Source organism: Fonsecaea monophora (genome assembly GCF_001642475.1).
Source record: "Fonsecaea monophora strain CBS 269.37 chromosome Unknown Scaff31, whole genome shotgun sequence".
In the NCBI taxonomy this organism is placed as follows: domain Eukaryota; kingdom Fungi; phylum Ascomycota; class Eurotiomycetes; order Chaetothyriales; family Herpotrichiellaceae; genus Fonsecaea; species Fonsecaea monophora.
In genome coordinates this window covers 25,902-44,669 of record NW_019173962.1, presented here as the reverse complement: position 1 = coordinate 44,669, position 18,768 = coordinate 25,902, and the positions used below count along the sequence as shown (strand labels likewise).

Genomic DNA, 18,768 nt, shown 5'->3' with positions numbered 1-18,768 from the left:
GGTTCTTCCGTCCACGATCAATATTCAGCCCTGCAGAGACACCACCAGCATCATAATCGGTCGATTTAAGGGAGTATAGGATGCTAAGTGTTCAATAATAATCAATGCGTTTGTTTGTTCACCGAATGTGCAGTGGTCCGCTAAGATGGAATCATGGGAGTTGGTCGCAATGGGATTGTTTACTCCCATTTGTTTACAATGACGTTAAGTCTGCATCTTCTGATTGGTCACAGCGGCAGTCGCCTCAGCCTTGTCCCAAGTACTCGCCTTGCCATGCACCGCCATGCACCACGTGGCATTCGACTTTCAAAACGTCGAGAAATCATATGTTGCATAATTCACCGCCGGTCCAGTCGTGGGAGAAAAGATCTCGTAGTTGTCGACCCCCCATTCGGGATGATTGACCCCATCAATCCAAGCCTGCGTCTCAATCACAATGCACCCGTGCTGATTTACAAACTTGGTTGCCCCTTGTGTGCCATTGTTTCTTTGCTGCTGGCTTTGCTTTACTGGGATTGTACCGTTTTGGCCGTTGCAGGTGTATATTTGGAGACCTTGTTGGTTGGTTGATACGTCCAGCTGGATGCCAGTAGTCTCGGACCATAATGTGAGCACTGGGTAGTTTGAGGATGTCGGGCCTGCATTGGCTGGTCTGTCCAGGATGAAAGCATTATCGATTCCAGTGCAGCCTTCGCCACAGACTCCGGTGGCGTTATCCACGGCGTCTCCTAAAAGCTTAGGGGAACGGAAGTCCAAGGCTGACACGTTCGAGACAAATCCCAATGCACCAGTGGGGATCAGGATAGGGTCCACGATAATATATCGGTCGGAATATGGCATCCACAAAGTCGTATCGTCCAAAATTGTCGCCTGTTTGAAAGCATTGAGGTTCCAGTAGATGTGGTTTGCCAACATGATGGGGGTCTCTTGATCCAACGCTGATGAAACCATGCTGCTCGTCAATCGTGGTCTGACTTCACCCTGCGGACCACTTGGGAATGTGTCCAGCGTGAAAGTGGCGGTTGTCAATACTGTGCCTGGAAAGCCCTGGAAGCCAGTGTCAAGTAGACTGAATGTAATGCTTGAGCTGGACGAAGCTACAACAGTCCAATTCCGTTGATCATATCCAACTGTGCCCCCGTGGAGAGTGTCAGCGCCGGCATTTTCATTGGCAGGGATGTGATAAGTCTGTCCATTCAAGGTAAAGGTGCTGTTCTTGATTCGATTTGCGTAACGGCCTACGACAGGGCCAAAGTAGGTCTGAAGGGGAATGAAACCTCGTGTCAGCAAGCAGAGCAAGCTCAAATCTCAACTTGGGCAGCACGACTACTGGTCAAACTCGGAACTTACGTGATTCGTTTCTGTGTCGGTCAGATACTGAGTGGCATTGTCGTAACCAGCCACAATGTCTTGATAGTCCCCGTTACGGTCTTGAACCAGTAGTGAGGTCAGGCGAGCTCCATATGGAATGAATTTCGCCGTGACATTCTCCGCGGTCAAGGTATACACGGAGAAAGGATAGGCTCCTGTCGGTGCAGAAGAGTTGGAGCTATTCTGAGCCAGAGCAGGAACTGCAATTGACGATGCCAGGATGAACCAGGAAAGTTGCGACCACATTTCAACAAAAAGGCTCGTGCCTCAGTCGTTTATCAAAGGTGTCTCAAAGCCAGCGAAACGAGGAGAACGGCAAGGTAGAGGCAGAGAAACCATTCGATTTATACTTGGCGGGAGTTGTACATGGAGTTGGTCTGCAGGTTACATTGTAGTGATCCATCCGAACTGCTGCAGCAGGTTGGGTTGATGATGATCCGATGGTGGAGCTGAATGGCCCTCCTCCACCAGCAGGCTTGTACTTTGATTCTCGAGGAACCTGATAGTGGAAGCCCAAAGCTCGAGGACAAACTGTGGGGAAGCAAGAGCCAGAGGACGGGTGTGGCCAAGTCTGGGGAAATCAATGACACCTTTCCTAGTGGTGGTGCTGGTGGCGCCGTCGATCACATTGTTGATTGGTGTCACCAGATGTTGCGCCTTGTCATCCTCGGTCCATTGAGCGCCGGGATGCGGACAGAGGCTCCTTTGGAAGCAACCACCGGCATCTTGCCTAGTTGGGTCCTGCAGCCGTGCTGGGATGAGAGGGAAAAGTTCAATATGTTTTTCATTCAATGCATGTATGTAGATTCTAGGCATGTACTTTCGCCATCTGCAATTTAATAGTATCGATTTGCTGTTGCCCACATGGTTGTACGCCCCATCCCTTCATGTTGATCGTGAGCCAAGTCTCATCATCCATTCCAATCGTACTTATTCTCACGGGACCCCTGCAGTTTTCCTCGGATCCACATCCACCAGGTGAATATCGAGATACACGGGCCAATCTGGTGCCAAGTTGCTTCGTGACTCTGACAAGGGCTTGAGCGCATCCTCAACGGCCCTCTTGTCCATCTGGCCTTTCGGTTGACTCTCAATTTGAGCAATTTTCAACAAATCCTCCTCAAGCTCTTCGGCCATCAACCGGCTAGGTTGAGGTAGGAATGTCCCTTGACGTCCTTGCTGGGTGTGCAATGTCGCGTATGGGAGTGCGGGACGTGTCGCTGCTTTCTCGGCCAGGTCACTCAGAGCATTGAGCCCATTCATCGCACCTATCGTTCGGGTAGACCTTGTGACATGCACAGTCTGACTGGCAGAACGATCCATCTCAGGAGCTTCAAGCTCTTCGTCCTCTTCGGACCCCGAGTCAGCCGATCCGTGGTCATCGTCGACTTTTTGGCGCCTTCTTGTGTTGCTGGTTTCACCTTCCTTCCGTGAGGTCGAGAAGAAATGACGGGCTGCAATTTGTGCTTGGTGCGATTGGAAGTTGAGTTCTTTGTCGGTGAAGAGTGAGTGGATAGAGTACAAGGGTGCAGTTTGATTTGCCAGTGCTGCACGACTGCGGTCTCCCGGCGTCGAAATGCCGTTCCGAGACGGGGAACCGACATCATCATCCACAAGCTTGCGCTTACGCTTGTTTGTAACGTCTGCAACCCCGTTCATGTCCTCTTGCTCACGGTGCCTGGTAAAGCGTGTCTTGCGACTCGTGTGGTGACCCCCAGGACTCGCTGGGTTGGTGATACTGAACTGACTGGGATGAAGGAGGAGTGCATTGGTGTCCGCAATATCAAGTTGTTCCTTCTCTTTCATCAGCCGTTGTCTTTTGCTAGAAAGTGCTTGAAACAATCGTTCTCGCAGCGTCGAGGTCATGTGTTCGCATTCTTCCGCAGCAAGGTGCAGACGGTAATCACATTCGTATTTCAGTCTCTCAAGACGGGCATTGTGATTGTTCTGTCTCGCGGTTAGCATCACAGTCTGGTGGACCACATCAGATGTAGAGTACCATAAGTTGTATGAGAGCTAGTTCTTTGGCCTCCTTCGCATCGTTGATCTCGTGTACAAATTCCGCGTACCATTTTCCTGCCAACGAAGACATCTGAGACTGATACGGTGTACCTGAAGCTGCCAGCTCAGCAATCCTAGCCACCTCTTCCGGTGAATCTTCCAGAGGCTCGGGTTCATAGGGATCGGCTTGGGAAATGAGGCTCATGTCATGCTGCAGAGCAATGAGCTGTTCTCGGTAGTGCTGTTCACGGTTGCTATTCAACTCATTGTGTAGCTCTTGCTGCTGCGCGACATGCTGACTCCTGCGCTTGTCTCGCTTCGACATTGGTTGCGTAGGAGGAGTGGGCGACCGACGGTGGGAGTATGCGGCTCCGTCTGGACCAGCCAAGGGAGACGCTGGGGAGGGTGAGTAGGCCATTGTTTCAGACAAATAGACGGATTCAATATAAGATCGTCCCCCAGACGACCTACAAGAGATGCAAAAAAGTGTCTAGGTATGAGATAACAAAGCACATGTGCTGTGTGAGAAAATTAAGGTCAAAGGGGAGTAGGAGAGATGCGATTCCGGGGTTGACGCACAGTGGGTCGTGGAGGCCGAGGGGCAAATGTGCAAAACATGACAAACATGACAAACAATTGAATCGGGTGGTACCAGTCAAAACTCAGTGAATTGAATTGGTGACAACAATAGGAATGCTTCACTTCTCCCTTTTCAGCGCCTATTGTCAGAAGAACAAGATTCACCTTCTCTTTGAAGTCAATGACCGGCCTATTCATGCTAGATTCCATGCACAAATCAGCTTTCTTCCCAACACGGAGATCATCTTTACACCCCGTGGTCTCGGCCAGCGGCAGTCCCTCTGGGCATGCCACGCACCACGCTCAAAAGCCATGCCCTGATTCCGTAGTGGTTCAGTCAAGAGGTGGGACCATATCTGTTGTGCGACGTGTTCACCAGTGCGCTCATTTCCCATGCGAGATGCAGATTCGAACCACAGACAATTGCGTTCGATTTGCTTGAGCCGGTGAAAATGACTGCAAGCACTCCGCCCAGTTGGGAAGACCAAGAAAAGTCCTAGGTGAGCTCTTCCATGCTCTGTTACTGTGTTCATCGTAGCACACCCAGGTCGTTCAACTCGAGACCAATCGGCCGTTCTCGTTAGGCCCTCACCGCTCCGCCTCCAGAGTTGGTGCGAGCCTCCAGACGCGAAATACTCGGCAGACGGTTACTCCGCTACCCCTCTTCAACCCACCGGTTGTGTACATTAGGCATCCTCCTTCCTACTTGCTCACCCAGCTTTTACAAGGCTGAAGGTTCAAACCTACGTGTCAGACCCCTCGCCATTGGGAAGAGCAAGAGCATATTATTGAGCAGCACATCGCAGTTTCTACGTAAACACTTTTATTGCACAAAAGTCTATTGCAAGAGCATCGTTGTACTGCCGGCCGTCGCACGGTTACTTTTGTTACTTCCATTGAGGAACTTATTCCACATATCTCTATACTGACAAGCTTTCCTCTTTCCTACATCATCCAGCATGGCACCAACAGTTATCCATTCCGTCGTCTTATTTGACGGTAATAAAACTCACTTGAACGCAACTGTTGTTTTCAATTCGGACAGCGGCACGATCACATCTGTCTCGAGCGGTTCTAGCAGCAGTCAATATCCTCAGGGCGCAACGGTCATTAATGGGGCAGGCCACAGCCTTATTCCAGGGCTGATCGATACTCACATACATTGCACTAATGTGCACCTACCTCCAGGAGCAGATGACTCGATGATCCTGCGATCTCCTCTGAAATGTGGCGTCACGACCGTCTGCGACATGCATTCTGACCTGTCAATGGTACAAAGATGGCGCAAGGCCATTGCTGAGGAGCTTGCACAAGCCAAGCGAGCTGGCGGGACAGTCGCTTTGTCGGACCTCAAGAGCTCGCTCTATGGTGCCACGATTGAGGGAGGGTGGCCCAAACCGATCGTGCTATCGGGTCATCCCACGGAAGAGGTCAGTGTCTATTTCACCAGTACTTGACAAGTGCGAAAGATGGCAGAAGTCTGCGTCTCGACGTCCACCTCACTGACTACTTACAGGTGATTGAAATGGTCAAGAAATGGCCCAACTTGACACCAGAGACTGCATCTGATTATGTCAAGAATCACAAGGCGAACGGGGCAGACTATATCAAGCTAATGCAGGAGAACTGCTGTTCGCTCGCCCTTCCCACGAATTCGATACCGGTTGCTACCCTTGAGCTCCAGACCGCGGTTGTCAAGGCTGCCCACGAGAATGGTCTTCCTTGTGTTGGTCATGCATTGAGCGCTGACATGACCGAGATTGTTCTCAAGGCCGGGGCGGACGGACTTACGCACACCTTCGTCGATCAACCATTGCCGGAGAACATCACCGCGCTATACAAGGAGACGAACGCTTTTGTCATCCCTACATTCGTTGTATTGGCTAGCTTGACAAACGAACTGCAGGACGTGCGGGAGAGGTTTGCTGACCTCGCTTTCAAAAAAGGGGTCATCGACGAGGTGACCAAGCAGAACATGATTGAAGTGCTCGGGATGAAGGCCCCAACTGCCAAGATGGAATATGCATACGACACGGTGGCGAAGCTGAAGAAAGAAGGCATTGATGTCGTTGCTGGGACAGATGCCGTAGCGGGTCTCAAGGGCACTGGAATCGGACCCAGCCTGTGGATGGAGCTAGAGTTGTATACTCAAAAATGCGGCTTTAGCAGCACGGAAGCTTTGACTTCTGCAACGGCAGCGGCTGCGAAGAGGTTTGGTTTCGCTGACCGTGGAGAAGTAACAGAGGGCAAGCGAGCTGACCTTGTCCTGGTCAAAGGAAATGTCGCCGAGAAGCTGCAGAATCTGTGGGAAGGTGAGGGCATCGTCGGAGTGTGGAAGGAGGGTTTGAAGGCTGCCTAGATTTGCTGGCCAAAGCACGAACAGACAGGTCAAATACTTCATCCTCTTGCCCAGTCGTTCATTTTCTCAACAGACTCCTCGCTCTTCTATTCGGTTTTTGTTTACTCACAAGAGGCTGAGACGGTGCGTGAGAGGATCCGTGTGGGTTGAAGGAGAGTCGGGAGGACAGCGTTTTTCGTTTGCAGCCAATCTGGTTGGGTGTGGATTTCCAGGGAGCGCAAGGATAGAGAGGGACTGCGGTCTAGCATCTTGAGCAAGGATAGCACCAGTGTTTGTTGATTTTGTGTATATCTTTCCTGCCGAAGTCGTCGTGATGTGATCATGTTCATCGGAGGGTGTGGAGGGTCAGAAGATCGATGAATGGTCCGTCTAGAGTACAGCATGCAAGGGCAAGAGTTTGAAATCCGGGGTTGATGAGACTGTATTGGACGGTGGGTTACACAGAGATGCGAATGGGTGGCACGCACATTGAAACAAAGATCATCCATTTTGTCCCGTGGGCATTAAGCATTAAATTATGATTAGCTGCGCATATAGGCACTTACAGGACTTAACTTCACTTCCTCATCTCATCCTCTTTCTGTACTTGCCCATTATCCAAGATTCACGACACGACACGACAAGACAAGACAAGACACGAGTACAATCCATCACACCTGACTGCGATCCGATGCGCCGAGTTCCTCCTCGCTCGCTTGGCTCTCCTCTCCATTCTGTAGGTCAATGACAGCCGGGGATAATGAACTCAGATAAGCAGCTAGACTCTGTTGCTGGCTTGCCGCATGGGAAACTACTGCATTGCTGCGTTGTCACTTCGGTACCGTCAACGGCTTCCGCCATCCGCCATCCACCATCTGCCAATCCCATGATGCTGGTTCATATAAACAGACCCGTCCCATCACATGTACATTTCACAGCGTAAGTCTACACAAGGTACTGGATACAACGTCTCTACCTCCCTTTTCTGTCCTCTATTGGTTGTTCTTTTTCATCCCCCAGAAAAGAGACCATTCTCATTCCTCACTATTCACGTGCCCCTCTGTCCCTCTATTTTCGGTCTACCTTTTGAAGAATCCCCGAGATCACTCAAAAGAAGAAGAAAAAAATGTTGAGTCCGAGAGAAGAAGATCTCGAGAAACTCGCCGAGACGTGCCTCGCGGCGGCCAAGCAGATCAAGCAGTACCTCGCCGACAACAACCACCCACAGCCCAGTTTCGACGAGAACGGGCCGTCGTCCTTCCCGCCCGCGACGCCCGACTTCCAACAGACCAGACTCGAGCTGCGTACAGCGGCCCGGCGCCTGTATGATCTGGCCTCGGGGCCGGACGATATTGTGACATGGCATCTCTATCACTGTGTGGGTTATTTCTCTCTCCAAAGCCCAGTGAAAATGCAAGCAAAATTCGAATCGATAATATACTGCCCCCTCTTCCTTTCCCTCCTGTTTGCTTCAAATCCATCTGCATGCCTGCCCCCCACCTCTTTTCCTCACACGTCAAAAGACAATTGTGTCTTACCAGCAGCCGGTGATGTGTGATATTCTCTACAGAACCATGACCTGAACGCCTTCCGCTACGTGTACCGTTACAAAGTGGCCGAGGGGGTGCCACTGGACGGCGGCACCATCAGCTATCCGGACCTGGCGGACAAACTGGGCGTGGACGCGTCGCAGCTCAAGCAGATGCTGCGACAGCTGATGCCGATCCACGTGTTCCGCGAGCCGCAGCCGGGCCGGGTGGGCCACACGGCGTCGTCGCGGCTGCTGGCGACGCACGGCGGCATCGCGACCTTCATGGGGTTCCTGGCCGAGGACACATTCCCGCTGTGCGCGCGGCAGGTCGACGCCCTGGAGAAATGGGGCCACGGCCGCCCGGAGCCCACCCGCACCGCCCTCAGCTACTACTACGACACGGACCTGCCCTGCCACGACTACTACGAGACCAACCCGGCCGTGCGCGACCGGTTCGGCCGCCTGATGACGCACCTGACGGCGAACCCGCTGATGGCCAACGGCCACGTGGCGCGCGGGTTTGACTGGGGCAGCCTGCCGCGCGACAGCGTCGTCGTCGACGTCGCCGGCAACGCGGGACACTGCGCCGTGCCCATCGCCGAGAGCACCGACCCCAGCGTGCGCATCGTGGTCCAGGACCTGCCCAAGGTGGTGGCCGCGGCGCGGGACCCAGCCACCAGCGTCATCCCCCAAAACCTGCGTGGCCGCTTCGACTTCATGGCCCACGACTACTTCACGCCGCAGCCCGTTCGCGGCGCCGCCGTCTACTTCCTGCGCATGATCGTCCACAACCACAGTGACGCACTCGCCGTCAAGGTCCTGCGCCAGATCGTCCCCGCCATGCAACCCACATCGCGCATCGTCATCATGGACCAGGTCATGCCCCCCGCCGCGGGCCTGCTCCCGGAACCGCTCGAGCGCATCAAGCGCTCCCAGGACCTGCAGATGATGCTGCTCCTCAATGCAAAGGAGCGCGACGAGGCCGAGTGGGCCGACCTGATGGCCCGCGCCGGCGAGGGTTTAGTCCAAGACGTTTTTGCCGCCGCCACGGGAGAGCCCGATGCGGGCAAAGGCAAGAAATTGGGCATTGTGGCCGTGCGCACCCCGCCGGGCAGTATGATGAGTTTAATCGAGGTCGGGTTTGTCGATGATGGTGCCCCCGAGGCCGAAGTCGTCGCGGAGGATAAGACTCATTGAATATTGAGGATGGGTTTTGCAAGAGGGGGGAAAACTTTGCGGCCTTTCTCTCTCTCACTCTCTCACTCTCTCTCCTTTTCACACACACACACACAGAGAGAGAGAGAGAGAGAGAGAGAGAGAGAGAGGAATGGAAAACCAGTGACGAGATGGCAGTGTTTGGAGGTAGACAGCTACGGAGTGAAAAAAAAATACGGGTTCAACCATGAATGAATGTATTAATCATACTTCTACAAACAGACCCTCGAGGTTCTTGCCCAACAGACCAGTGGAGACAATACGAGAGCTTCAACACTGACATACGACCAAAACCCACAGGTCGTACGACCACCACGGAGACACACAAGAGCTCAACGTAGTTCCCTCCGAAACGTCTGCCTTGACTCGATTTTATCTCATACTCCACCCAACCTTGCCTCGTTGCCTTTTTATTATTAGAAAAATGATTGATATAATGTCGCTGTTCTGCGGAAACGAGAGCTCGAGACGGCGTGTTCAAAACAATACACTTCCAATCCAACATTAAAACGCCCTCGTACTCAAGCAGTGCCTGGATGGTGTTCCAATGCGTGATTGACTTGTTGTCTCTTCAGTACCCGTTTTGTTCCATTTCCACAATCTCGTCAGGGTCTGTCACCCAAAGCAGCACTCTCCCTTGACTGCGTGTGTCCCGTGCTGCTTTCATACCTTCCTCAAACTCCTTCTCCCAGAAGTTAATGGATTCTCTGGTGTCTCTTTCCGTCCATGTCTTTTGTACAAGAGAGTCCACGTACGATGAGGCGATTCCTGCTTCAACGTATGTCTGTGCTGCGGGGGCGTCAGCGCCATTTAGGAGGTCTTCCGCCCACGAGTCGTATTGGTGCTCGCGCTGGTAGTCTGTCATGCCGTCTTCCCCAATCTGGGTGTTGTCCAACTCTTCACGACTCAGAGGTCTCTCCTCAGCGAGTTGTCTGCCAGTCTTGACGGGTGTTCCACGCGATTGTCTGCTGGTGGCTCTTTCTGCGGCTGGCGCGCCTGTTTCGAGTTGTGATTCGATGAATTCTGATTCGGAGCTGGGTGGCGACGATGAAAGTGATCGTGCTTGCTCGCTCAGAGACAGCCGAGAAGATTTCGCGGGTTTGTACTTCTGTGCGTCGGATCTCGCCTTGTTAAGCCTGATCTCTTGGGTCTCGTTCACCATGATGCTGTCTGTATGTCCAGTGAAGCCCGAATATTCGAGCGGAGTATTTTGGGGGAGTTCTGCATGTGACATGCGAGGGGTGCTGGGCTGAGGTGGTACTTCTTCCTGTACTGTCGCTTGATGTGTCGTGAGCGTGTCATCATCTTCGTCATCTTCAAACTCATCTTCATCAGGAACACGAAAGTGGCCAGGTCGAGGATTTGCAAGGGATGGACGCCAAGTGTCATCGTTCGGATCGGTAACATTAGGATCAAGGTGGAATCTCGAAGTCACGTTCCCTCTGGTTTTCTGCATAGTCACCGGAGAGTGTATGTTATCCACGTCAAACGGAAGAGAAGACGTGGAGTCCGGAGACTGACTTGAAAGGTCCGCAAATGTGCTGCCACGATACTCACCGGACCGGCCATACTGACCATAGACAGCTTTGACCGAGTCAACTGGGTTGATACGCACTGATTTTACGGATCGTCCGACTGAACCGAGGTTTGTGGTGTTCTGTCTCATTGCAGAGCGCAGAGGGGTTTGAGGTAGAAGTTTGCTTGCGGGCGTTGCAGGTTGCGTCTCTGCTGATGTTTCGCCGATCCCCTCGACCTCATTTTCAATATCAAGATAGCTGTCTTCAATTCCAAATCCGCCTCTTCTGGGGCCTGGGATCTGGCCTTCGACAGAAGTGAGTTTGCGCTTGTTGGTGCCTGGGGTTTCGGTGGGGTTGAACTCGGCTGCTTTACCTTCAGTGGTATCAGCGAGAGCGGCCATTTGTTCCCGACCTGCAATGGTGTTCGCAGTTCTGCGTTTCTTGAAATATTCACGAGTGAGAATTCTGCTGTCCACGGTGGGAGAGTCATGAGAGGGAGATCCAGACTCGCGAAGAGTTATTCGTTGTGATGGAGTAGGACTGCCTTGATCTGAGAAGTCCTGTTGTTCTCCGGCAGTTGTGTCTGCGTCTTGTGCTTGGTCTTGGCTTTGATCTGAGCCGCTAAGGCTGCTTTGTTGTTGTTTTTGGTGAATCTCATCTTCTGCCGGACCTTGGGTACCACTGCCTGTGAGGTAGCCTAGAAATTTCCTCACACTTCCCAGAATGCCAGCTGGGGTTGGGGTTGGAGGAGTTGGAGTAGGTGTTCTCGGTCGCTGAGGTCTCGGTCGCTCTTGTGACCTAGAACGTTCTTCTTGACTGGTCGGACTGGGTTCGGGGCTCGTGGGCTCGAAAGCGCGCTGGAAGAAAGGAGACTCGTGGCGGGAGGTGAGTTTGGGGGGGGCAGAGGTCAAGAGGCTTCGATTTCGAGTCTTCGAGAACAGGAACTTTGGCTGTTCGGGGGTGACAGCCTTACGCCGCTTCGACACATTCTGGTCGGCACCGTCATCCGTTTCTCGTCGCCGTTTTGTGCTCGGGGGCTCTAGTTGGCATTGGCACGTCAGCTCAGCGTCCGTTTGAGTCCACGCATCTCTATATTGGGGTCTTGCTCGGGCAGACGTCCCGATTTCTTTCACCTCCGTCAGGGTAGACGGGTCCACGGCGAGAGATGGGCGGGTAGGACAATCAGAAGGGGCACAGGGAGAATATAAGACAATGAAAGGTGTCAGGGACGCAGTGCAGCCAGCTGAACGCGGTTTTCGCTCACGTTTTGGGGGTTGGTATTCCGAAAAGCCCTCGGGGCGGGCGCCTTGTCCACGGGTATGGACCATGATTCACCACTGGGGGGTTCTTGGATGCTGTTTGTGGGTGCAGGGGCGGATACAAGCGACGACGATGATAACAATTGAGATCAACGGGAGTCGAAAAGTTGACTACCATATTGGGACTAGTGCGGTATGTCTTGGCACGAGCCTCGGTGTCACTGCGGCTTCCGAAGCGACGGGCTCAGTGCTTGGTTAAGAATAGGGAACACTTCACTCCCTGGTTTCCTATAAGCCATCTGGGTGTATCTCGGATCTATAGGACGGGTCTAGGCAGCCTCACAATGCTCTTCTTTCAACTCACGCAAGAATGTTGGTTGTAACGCAAAAATACAGAGGGGAATACTATAGGGAGTCATGTACTTTTCCTTCGACTTCAACACCAGCATTATGTTTATGTAAGGAGCACAATTTTGTCTGCTATTGAATAGGGCTACTGGTTCTGTCTCCTGACGTCTTAGCCCTCTTTCGACGACGCGTCTCTCTCCTCTAGCTATGCAGGGCTTCTAATTTATAAACTGGATGGTCGTCTACCCAGACACTGTCTCGGTGCCATTATCTGCTCTCAAATCGACTCCCATCTGCAGCATGGAGCCCACGCAACATGCTTCTTTCATCGCCTAACTTCCGCTATCATTTGCACTCCCTGCTACCTTTTTAGCGGCCCTTTCAGACTTTCCCTTGATAAATCCCGACAGGTCGCCCACAGGGAGTGTGAGTGGAAAGTCGACACATTCCAGCAATTGAACAGCGAGCAGATACCATACCATCATCGTAAGGGCCCACGTGAAAGCTCCCGCTGCCTAAAGTTGGGTAAAGAAATGTTAGCATGAGGCTTGCTTGACGTACAAGGAGTGGAGTTCTGTGTGGCGGAGGCCACAGAGTACGGAGGGTGCTTGTGCTCAAGTCCGGGCCAGGAGAGGAGACGTAAGGCCACAACTCGGGACAAACTCACTATAGTCAACTTGTTGCCCGTGTCCGCGTTTCCGAGTGCAAGATGCCAGAAAGCGCCTGCGGCACATCCGAAGGCAAAGATCAGGGTGAAAAGGGCAGAGAAGAAGACGATATTGGTCCTCAAAGCGCAGATGGCGAAAATCGTGGTGATCATAGCCAGGGAGACATAGTAAAATCCTGTTCACATAAGGGACTGAATTAGCGGCAGGTAAATGGTTTGTGGCTAGGACAAACGAAAGACACGTACCGACAGTGGCAAAATAGGCCGGTTCAGTCATTCCATGAAAGTTGTCTCCTGTGGTGGAATATTGAACCCCGACCCCAAACCAGGGAACGAGTTGAGTGCCGGCCACGATCCAGAAAGTGCCATAGGTGAAGAACAAGCACATGGAGAAGGTGTTCCCCAGAATCCATTCGCCGATAGCGCCCAAGATCTGGAGAATACCACCGAAGAAGATCATTGTTGGGCTGTGGGGACACTGTCAGTCATTCTGGGATAGTCTCGTAGCAGGAAAGCCCCTTTCGGAACCATCAATGGTGTCTTGAGGTCTTCTGAAAAGTAGGGAGAGGCGTTGGCTCACTCACATAAGGGCACCTCCCAAACCTCCTGCACCACGCCAGCCCATGTTTGCGGCAGCATATGGAGTTGCGGACATGACGAACCCAATCAGAGCGGCGGGTGTCGGATTACCAAACTAGTACAGAGGGTAACTGTGAGACAGGCTAGCTAGAACTCGTGCATGGGGATTTTACCTTTTTCCTCAAGTCTCCGGGGACATTTCGCTCAGGTGAGAGGTAGAGCGCTTCGAAGACATCGCGAGGGAGGAAAACACTGTCTGCAGTCTGCACACGACGGAGGAAATCTTCCTTTGAACTCAAGTGGTTCAAGGGGTTAACTTTGTTGTCCTCCATTGTCAATAGAGTGTGTACGCGTTGTCCTTGAGTAGAGCAACTGAAAAAAAGACTATCTCTTGGATTCTTCGAAGTTGGGAGCAAGGAACAGAGTCAAAGTGCTAGGGGAGGGAAAAGAGAGCAGCAAGAAGCAAGAGGAGCCTTTGGGGTAGCCGGTCCTTTTCAAACTTTTAAACCATGTGTCGGACTTTCCACTTCCATGTGTAGTCGACACGGTAAATGCAATGAATCCACTCTGGTTGGAGTGCTTCCGTTCAGGACAATACGAGTACTCGTAAGCCCGCCATGTGCGGCCCAGCAGCGGGGAGTCAGCGGCAGACCGCGACTGGATAACACAACATCTTTGAGCCCCGTGGGGATTACAGAATTTTGCCCTGAATCGCGTCGAGGAGCCAGTAGGCATAGGGAGGAAGGGCATTCTGCGGTGAAAAGCGGGTTTGCGTCCCTTGGGCTGTGGGGATAGCTACCTAGCTAGGCAAGGGCAGCCTTTGTCACGGTTGGTCACAGCTGATGATGCTGGGGTAGAAGGGGGAATCGGTCGTTCATTCTCCGTCAAAAGGACCTGTCCAGTGGCTGCAAGGACTTATGCAGCCGTATGCAGAGTGGTATGAGCATCACTGGGGACAACTCTCGCTCGATCGAAGCAGTGCATAGCCGCGAGAAAAAGCGAAAGAGACCTGAGTGGTGGGCTGCCTGGCTGCCTTGCTTCCTCGCCAAACGTGCTCCAAAGTCCTGAGATCTCTGCTTGTTACGACGATCATTCCCAATTCCCGGCTAGGTTGGCCCCTGGGTAGAAGTTTGATTCTCTGGAATACCAGGGTGAGCGCATGTTAGGGTATTCGAGTTGGAGAAAGACGTAGCATTGGACTTTCTCGGAAGTGAAAACGCCACATCATACGTTGCAGCTTGCGGGGAGATGGGGGTGGGGAGACTAGCGGACAACAAAGAGAGCTTCTTGGACGATTGCCGGATTGGTGTCAGAAGGCGGTGGAAGAGTTGATGTGGTTCTGAAGTGTAACGAGTCAAGGAGTGTATGAGAGATGAAGAGATGAAGTTCAAAGAAGATTTGGCTGTCCAAGAAATCGCCAAGTGATGCTATAGTAAAAGTACATTGGCATAATATTAGGATTACTCACTTTGTTGGAATACGAGGTGGTGCTACTGATAAGGGGCCTGCCGAGAAGGAGTCAGTGCGCCATTATTGCTTATCTACCTGACTACTCGGTACCGAGTATATACATTGAAGACTTGGAAGAGGATTGCTGATACAACCTGCTAACCACATAGGTGTCGAGGTTGGTATTGATCGCCTTCTCTACCTTCCCTTGCCCAACTGGTTCTTCTCAGGCACAAGCGAGTCAAGAGGCGCGACGATTCAATCGAAGAGATCCCGGCACATGGCGGCAAAACAAATGTGGGGTTGCGTACTCGTACAAGGTACATATGTACATGGTACGACTTACCCCAGCATCGCTAGCGTCATGTACTCCCTAGAAGGATGAAAAAAGCCTTCGGACATGGCATGGCGGAGGAAAAATAGCCGGGCCGCCGTCGGATGATAATAATGCAGTTGTTGTCGGACCGCTTCCGCCCTCTCAACAGTGATCCCACAGACCATCACCGGCGGAGTGTCGCCTAGGACAGTAAGACAACTATGTATAAGCACCCACCGGTTGCTGACCAAGTAACATATTTATGTATCTTGAACCAGCTTCCGTTTCTTTCGACAAGGTATCACCACCCTGGAGCTCAGGCCTTCTGTCACAACACCAAACCTGAAATCAGAGTGATGACAAGTATGGTTGAGATTCTTGTTATACGGCGACCAAGGCCGTGCAGCTCTGCAACTGCCTGATTCTGCGTCCCGCCTTCAACGCTGAGAGCTCCGCCGAGATATGGCTGAGAAGGTGGCAGAGACACACTCGCATCTTGGCTCGTCTGATTCTGCAGGACATTTTCTCGGAGAGCACACGATGGGCGAGTGCCTCTGGATGCCAGGTGCGTGGTATTGGGAATGGAATTGGTCACTTGGATGGGGAGGTTGAAGATCGTGTAATATGCGGTTCCATTGAGTCGGAAGGACTGATGAATCGAGACCTGTCCGCACAGTCAGTATCCTGGGAAGCGCAAAAGGAGCGGCGCTGATCGCACATTATACGAGCCTCTGGCAGAGGAAGCACCTGAATCCTTGTCACCGACACCGACGAAACAGTCAGGCCATGCCCAGTTGACATGCTTCACAGTACTGCCATTCTCTTGCGCCATGATCTCCTCACATCCCGCATTCTGAAAGCCTTGACTGGTCGTGGAGTTACAACGGAATTCTGGTGCTTCCTGGCCATCGCTCAACCAGCCATGACTGGTGCCATTGGATATCGTCAAGTTGAGGCCTGTAACGTAGCTGAACAGGAACATGGTCATATTGAGAATGCCGGTCTCAACATTGGGAGAGTACGGAGGCTGAGGGATGCGGCCGTTTCCTGAGATATCGATGGCGACTTGGAGGAAATCTGTGTACCGCAGTCAGTGGCGTCGAGATCACATTGAGCAATCCTATAATGCGTGTGCCCGTGTGAATTTCATGCCCATATGTACTCACCACCTCCTTCAGGCGTGAACGGTTGAGGCGCATCAATTATTGCTAAGCCTGGTGTGTATATTTGACCGTTGACAATGGTAAAATTTGCTGCAGCTTGAACGCAAGTAAGTATCAAACAGGCGAGCGCCAGAGCTCTGGGGAGAGAGGGAGAAACTACTGAAGTCCTCATCTCAACGGAATGTAAGCTCTTGACATGACGAGACACTTCATGAGATTCAGCGATACTGCGGTTGCGAAGTTGCCTGCCGCGACATCACAAAAGTTGGCAATTGTGGTTGGCGTGGCCATCAATTTGCTTGAAACCGCGACGCGGAACCGGCTTCTGGTACCCCCTGGTCAGTCAATTTCCTTCCTGCGATTCCTTGATGGATGACTGCCGTCTTTCCCAGACAGACATTGTTTTGTGTGTTTTTGCTTCCAACGTGTGAATCCAACACGACTGAGTCCTCGGAAGGAGATAAAGGGCCTTGACCACAATGATATCCGAATAAGTCACAATAAATTGTGGCCAATGGATCGTTGAAGCGGCGGGGAAACTTTGGGTAATTGTGGCTCCCACGTGATCACAATTTTCAATGCTCTGGAGCCACGGAGCTTTCACGAAACTCTTCCACCAACTACGGTATCCTCATTATCGCCTTTCCAAACGATTCCCATCTGGCTGAGATGGAGCGAGTCTGCGCACGCTGTGCGCGACTTGGGCTCAGGCCAAGGTCTTCTGCTCTCTCCATTCCACTAGCCACGAGTGCTAGAGGTTTCTCGAGCTCGACGGTCTCACACGATCAAGGTAGCACTCACATTCACCGTCTGCATCGCATCATCTGGAGCCTATAAGAACTGACATTAACTCTATCTAGGCGATCAAAAGCCACCCCGCCAGCCAAATGACAGGCCTCTACCTGGTACCTCCCTTCGCGGCGCACTCGATAGAAACACTCCCAGTGGATCGGCATCCCGACCGCAGGCAGGTCGACCTGCAGGTCCGATTCTACGACGCACAGCTACACCACGAACACAAGCTTCTGGTCCACCAGGGACCGCTACTGGCACCGGAACCGTTCCCGGAGTAGGGGGAGCAACGCGTGCACCACCACCTGGTCGTCTTCTCCAACGCACTGGAGCTCCTCGTCAAGGCCAACAATCTCCAGTCCGACGACCGGCTGGAGGGCGGGGCCAACAACCACAGCAGACACAGTATGGAGCGCAACAACAGGCTCAACGACAAGGCCAATCCAGAGGATCTGCACCCGCCGGCAAACGCACCGACCGCCGTGTCCGCCGCCTCGTGGAGAAGACGAAGACCTCGCTCGCCGAGGAAGAAGACGCGGCTGCCTTCGCCGCTGAAGACCTTCCCAGCCGTGTCGAGAACTACATCAACACAATCGTCGACCCTCCCGCGAACCCGACGACGGAACTGCCTCATTTACCTGGAGAAGAACTCTCCGTGACGGAACTGCGCAAGGACTGGCCAAACACGCCACTCACCAACTCGGGCCTAGTGGAAAGCGTGCAACAAAGGATCGAGTGGCTCGCGCATCGGATTCCGCACGGCTACCAGACACCAGGCCAGCTGGCGGAGTGGTACACCAAGGGCTACTTCACCCGCTTCGAGTCCGAGGCGGAGAAGGAGGAGGTCTTGAAGCTCGCGCAGGAAGTGGCCAAGCTGGAGGCCGACAAAGAGACCGAGAAGACAAACGTCGAGGTCCAGCCCAAGGACGTGAGTTTTGAGGACGTGGTTGCCCGCGCCGCCGAGCGCAAGGGCCTCGCCGACACCTACGCGCGTGGCGTGTATCCCCAAGTCAAAAAGCAGAAGATGCCGTTCTTGGACCAGATTGTGCGCAACCTCAACAATAACGCGACGTTCCCCCATGGAAAGACGGAGCAATTCATGCAGACGGTCCAGAAGGTCATCGTGTCGCGTGCGCAAGAGGGCGGGCGGAATCAGAAGAGAGCCGAAAAGTAGAGTCGCTGTAAAATATCACACACATGCAACTAGAATAGTAGAATGGAGATTCTTTTTTTTCTTTAGGTACATAGTCTCCCTCAACCTGGACTGGAAGAACTGCAACCCTCGAAAATATCATAGCTGAGCCGCACAAAACCCTGGGTGGTCATGGCCATCAAAGGTAACAACAACAACAAAGAGAATGGTCAACGTGAAAATGAACGTAAGGTAACGTGCTAGTCAGTCGCCCATGACCGCACAGGTCGATACATTCTTCCTGGCACAGTCGACCTCAAAGACATGAAGAGCCTTGGCTCTCTGATGCAGCTCCATACCTTCGACAAGTTCAGAGTCCTCCCATCAACTAACACATCGATCGCTGTTATGTCCCAAGCTCAATTGTAATGCTGGAAGGCAGACATTATTGACGAGAATTTGATCTCGACACAATGGGCAGGTCGACTTGCCCTCGCGAATCAGCCAGACA

The 18,768-nt window shown here is 52.6% G+C and overlaps 8 protein-coding genes across 8 annotated transcripts; 3 read left to right on the top strand and 5 right to left on the bottom strand.

The window, feature by feature from the left end:
* Positions 1-306: 306 nt before the first annotated feature.
* On the bottom strand, positions 307-1,617 carry AYO21_05103 (hypothetical protein; the record flags this gene model as incomplete). The annotated part of the gene is made up of 2 exons (XM_022655074.1): positions 307-1,260; positions 1,351-1,617. The coding sequence occupies 2 exons, from the start codon at positions 1,615-1,617 to the stop codon at positions 307-309; spliced, it is 1,221 nt and encodes a 406-aa protein (XP_022512559.1).
* A 690-nt stretch (positions 1,618-2,307) lies between these two features.
* On the bottom strand, positions 2,308-3,790 carry AYO21_05102 (hypothetical protein; the record flags this gene model as incomplete). Its single annotated transcript, XM_022655073.1, has 2 exons — positions 2,308-3,318; positions 3,371-3,790. 2 exons carry the CDS (start codon positions 3,788-3,790, stop codon positions 2,308-2,310), a joined length of 1,431 nt encoding a protein of 476 aa, XP_022512558.1.
* A 1,120-nt stretch (positions 3,791-4,910) lies between these two features.
* Positions 4,911-6,310, top strand: AYO21_05101 (hypothetical protein; the record flags this gene model as incomplete). The annotated part of the gene is made up of 2 exons (XM_022655072.1): positions 4,911-5,381; positions 5,468-6,310. 2 exons carry the CDS (start codon positions 4,911-4,913, stop codon positions 6,308-6,310), a joined length of 1,314 nt encoding a protein of 437 aa, XP_022512557.1.
* Positions 6,311-7,415: 1,105 nt separating this feature from the next.
* AYO21_05100 (hypothetical protein) lies at positions 7,416-9,017 on the top strand (the record flags this gene model as incomplete). The annotated part of the gene is made up of 2 exons (XM_022655071.1): positions 7,416-7,667; positions 7,860-9,017. 2 exons carry the CDS (start codon positions 7,416-7,418, stop codon positions 9,015-9,017), a joined length of 1,410 nt encoding a protein of 469 aa, XP_022512556.1.
* Positions 9,018-9,606: 589 nt separating this feature from the next.
* AYO21_05099 (hypothetical protein) lies at positions 9,607-11,880 on the bottom strand (the record flags this gene model as incomplete). Its single annotated transcript, XM_022655070.1, has 1 exon — positions 9,607-11,880. One exon carries the CDS (start codon positions 11,878-11,880, stop codon positions 9,607-9,609), a length of 2,274 nt encoding a protein of 757 aa, XP_022512555.1.
* A 611-nt stretch (positions 11,881-12,491) lies between these two features.
* AYO21_05098 (hypothetical protein) lies at positions 12,492-13,737 on the bottom strand (the record flags this gene model as incomplete). Its single annotated transcript, XM_022655069.1, has 5 exons — positions 12,492-12,674; positions 12,827-13,002; positions 13,073-13,293; positions 13,411-13,520; positions 13,579-13,737. 5 exons carry the CDS (start codon positions 13,735-13,737, stop codon positions 12,492-12,494), a joined length of 849 nt encoding a protein of 282 aa, XP_022512554.1.
* A 1,761-nt stretch (positions 13,738-15,498) lies between these two features.
* On the bottom strand, positions 15,499-16,505 carry AYO21_05097 (hypothetical protein; the record flags this gene model as incomplete). The annotated part of the gene is made up of 3 exons (XM_022655068.1): positions 15,499-15,834; positions 15,889-16,247; positions 16,337-16,505. The coding sequence occupies 3 exons, from the start codon at positions 16,503-16,505 to the stop codon at positions 15,499-15,501; spliced, it is 864 nt and encodes a 287-aa protein (XP_022512553.1).
* A 24-nt stretch (positions 16,506-16,529) lies between these two features.
* Positions 16,530-18,299, top strand: AYO21_05096 (hypothetical protein; the record flags this gene model as incomplete). The annotated part of the gene is made up of 2 exons (XM_022655067.1): positions 16,530-16,671; positions 17,194-18,299. 2 exons carry the CDS (start codon positions 16,530-16,532, stop codon positions 18,297-18,299), a joined length of 1,248 nt encoding a protein of 415 aa, XP_022512552.1.
* Positions 18,300-18,768: the final 469 nt, after the last annotated feature.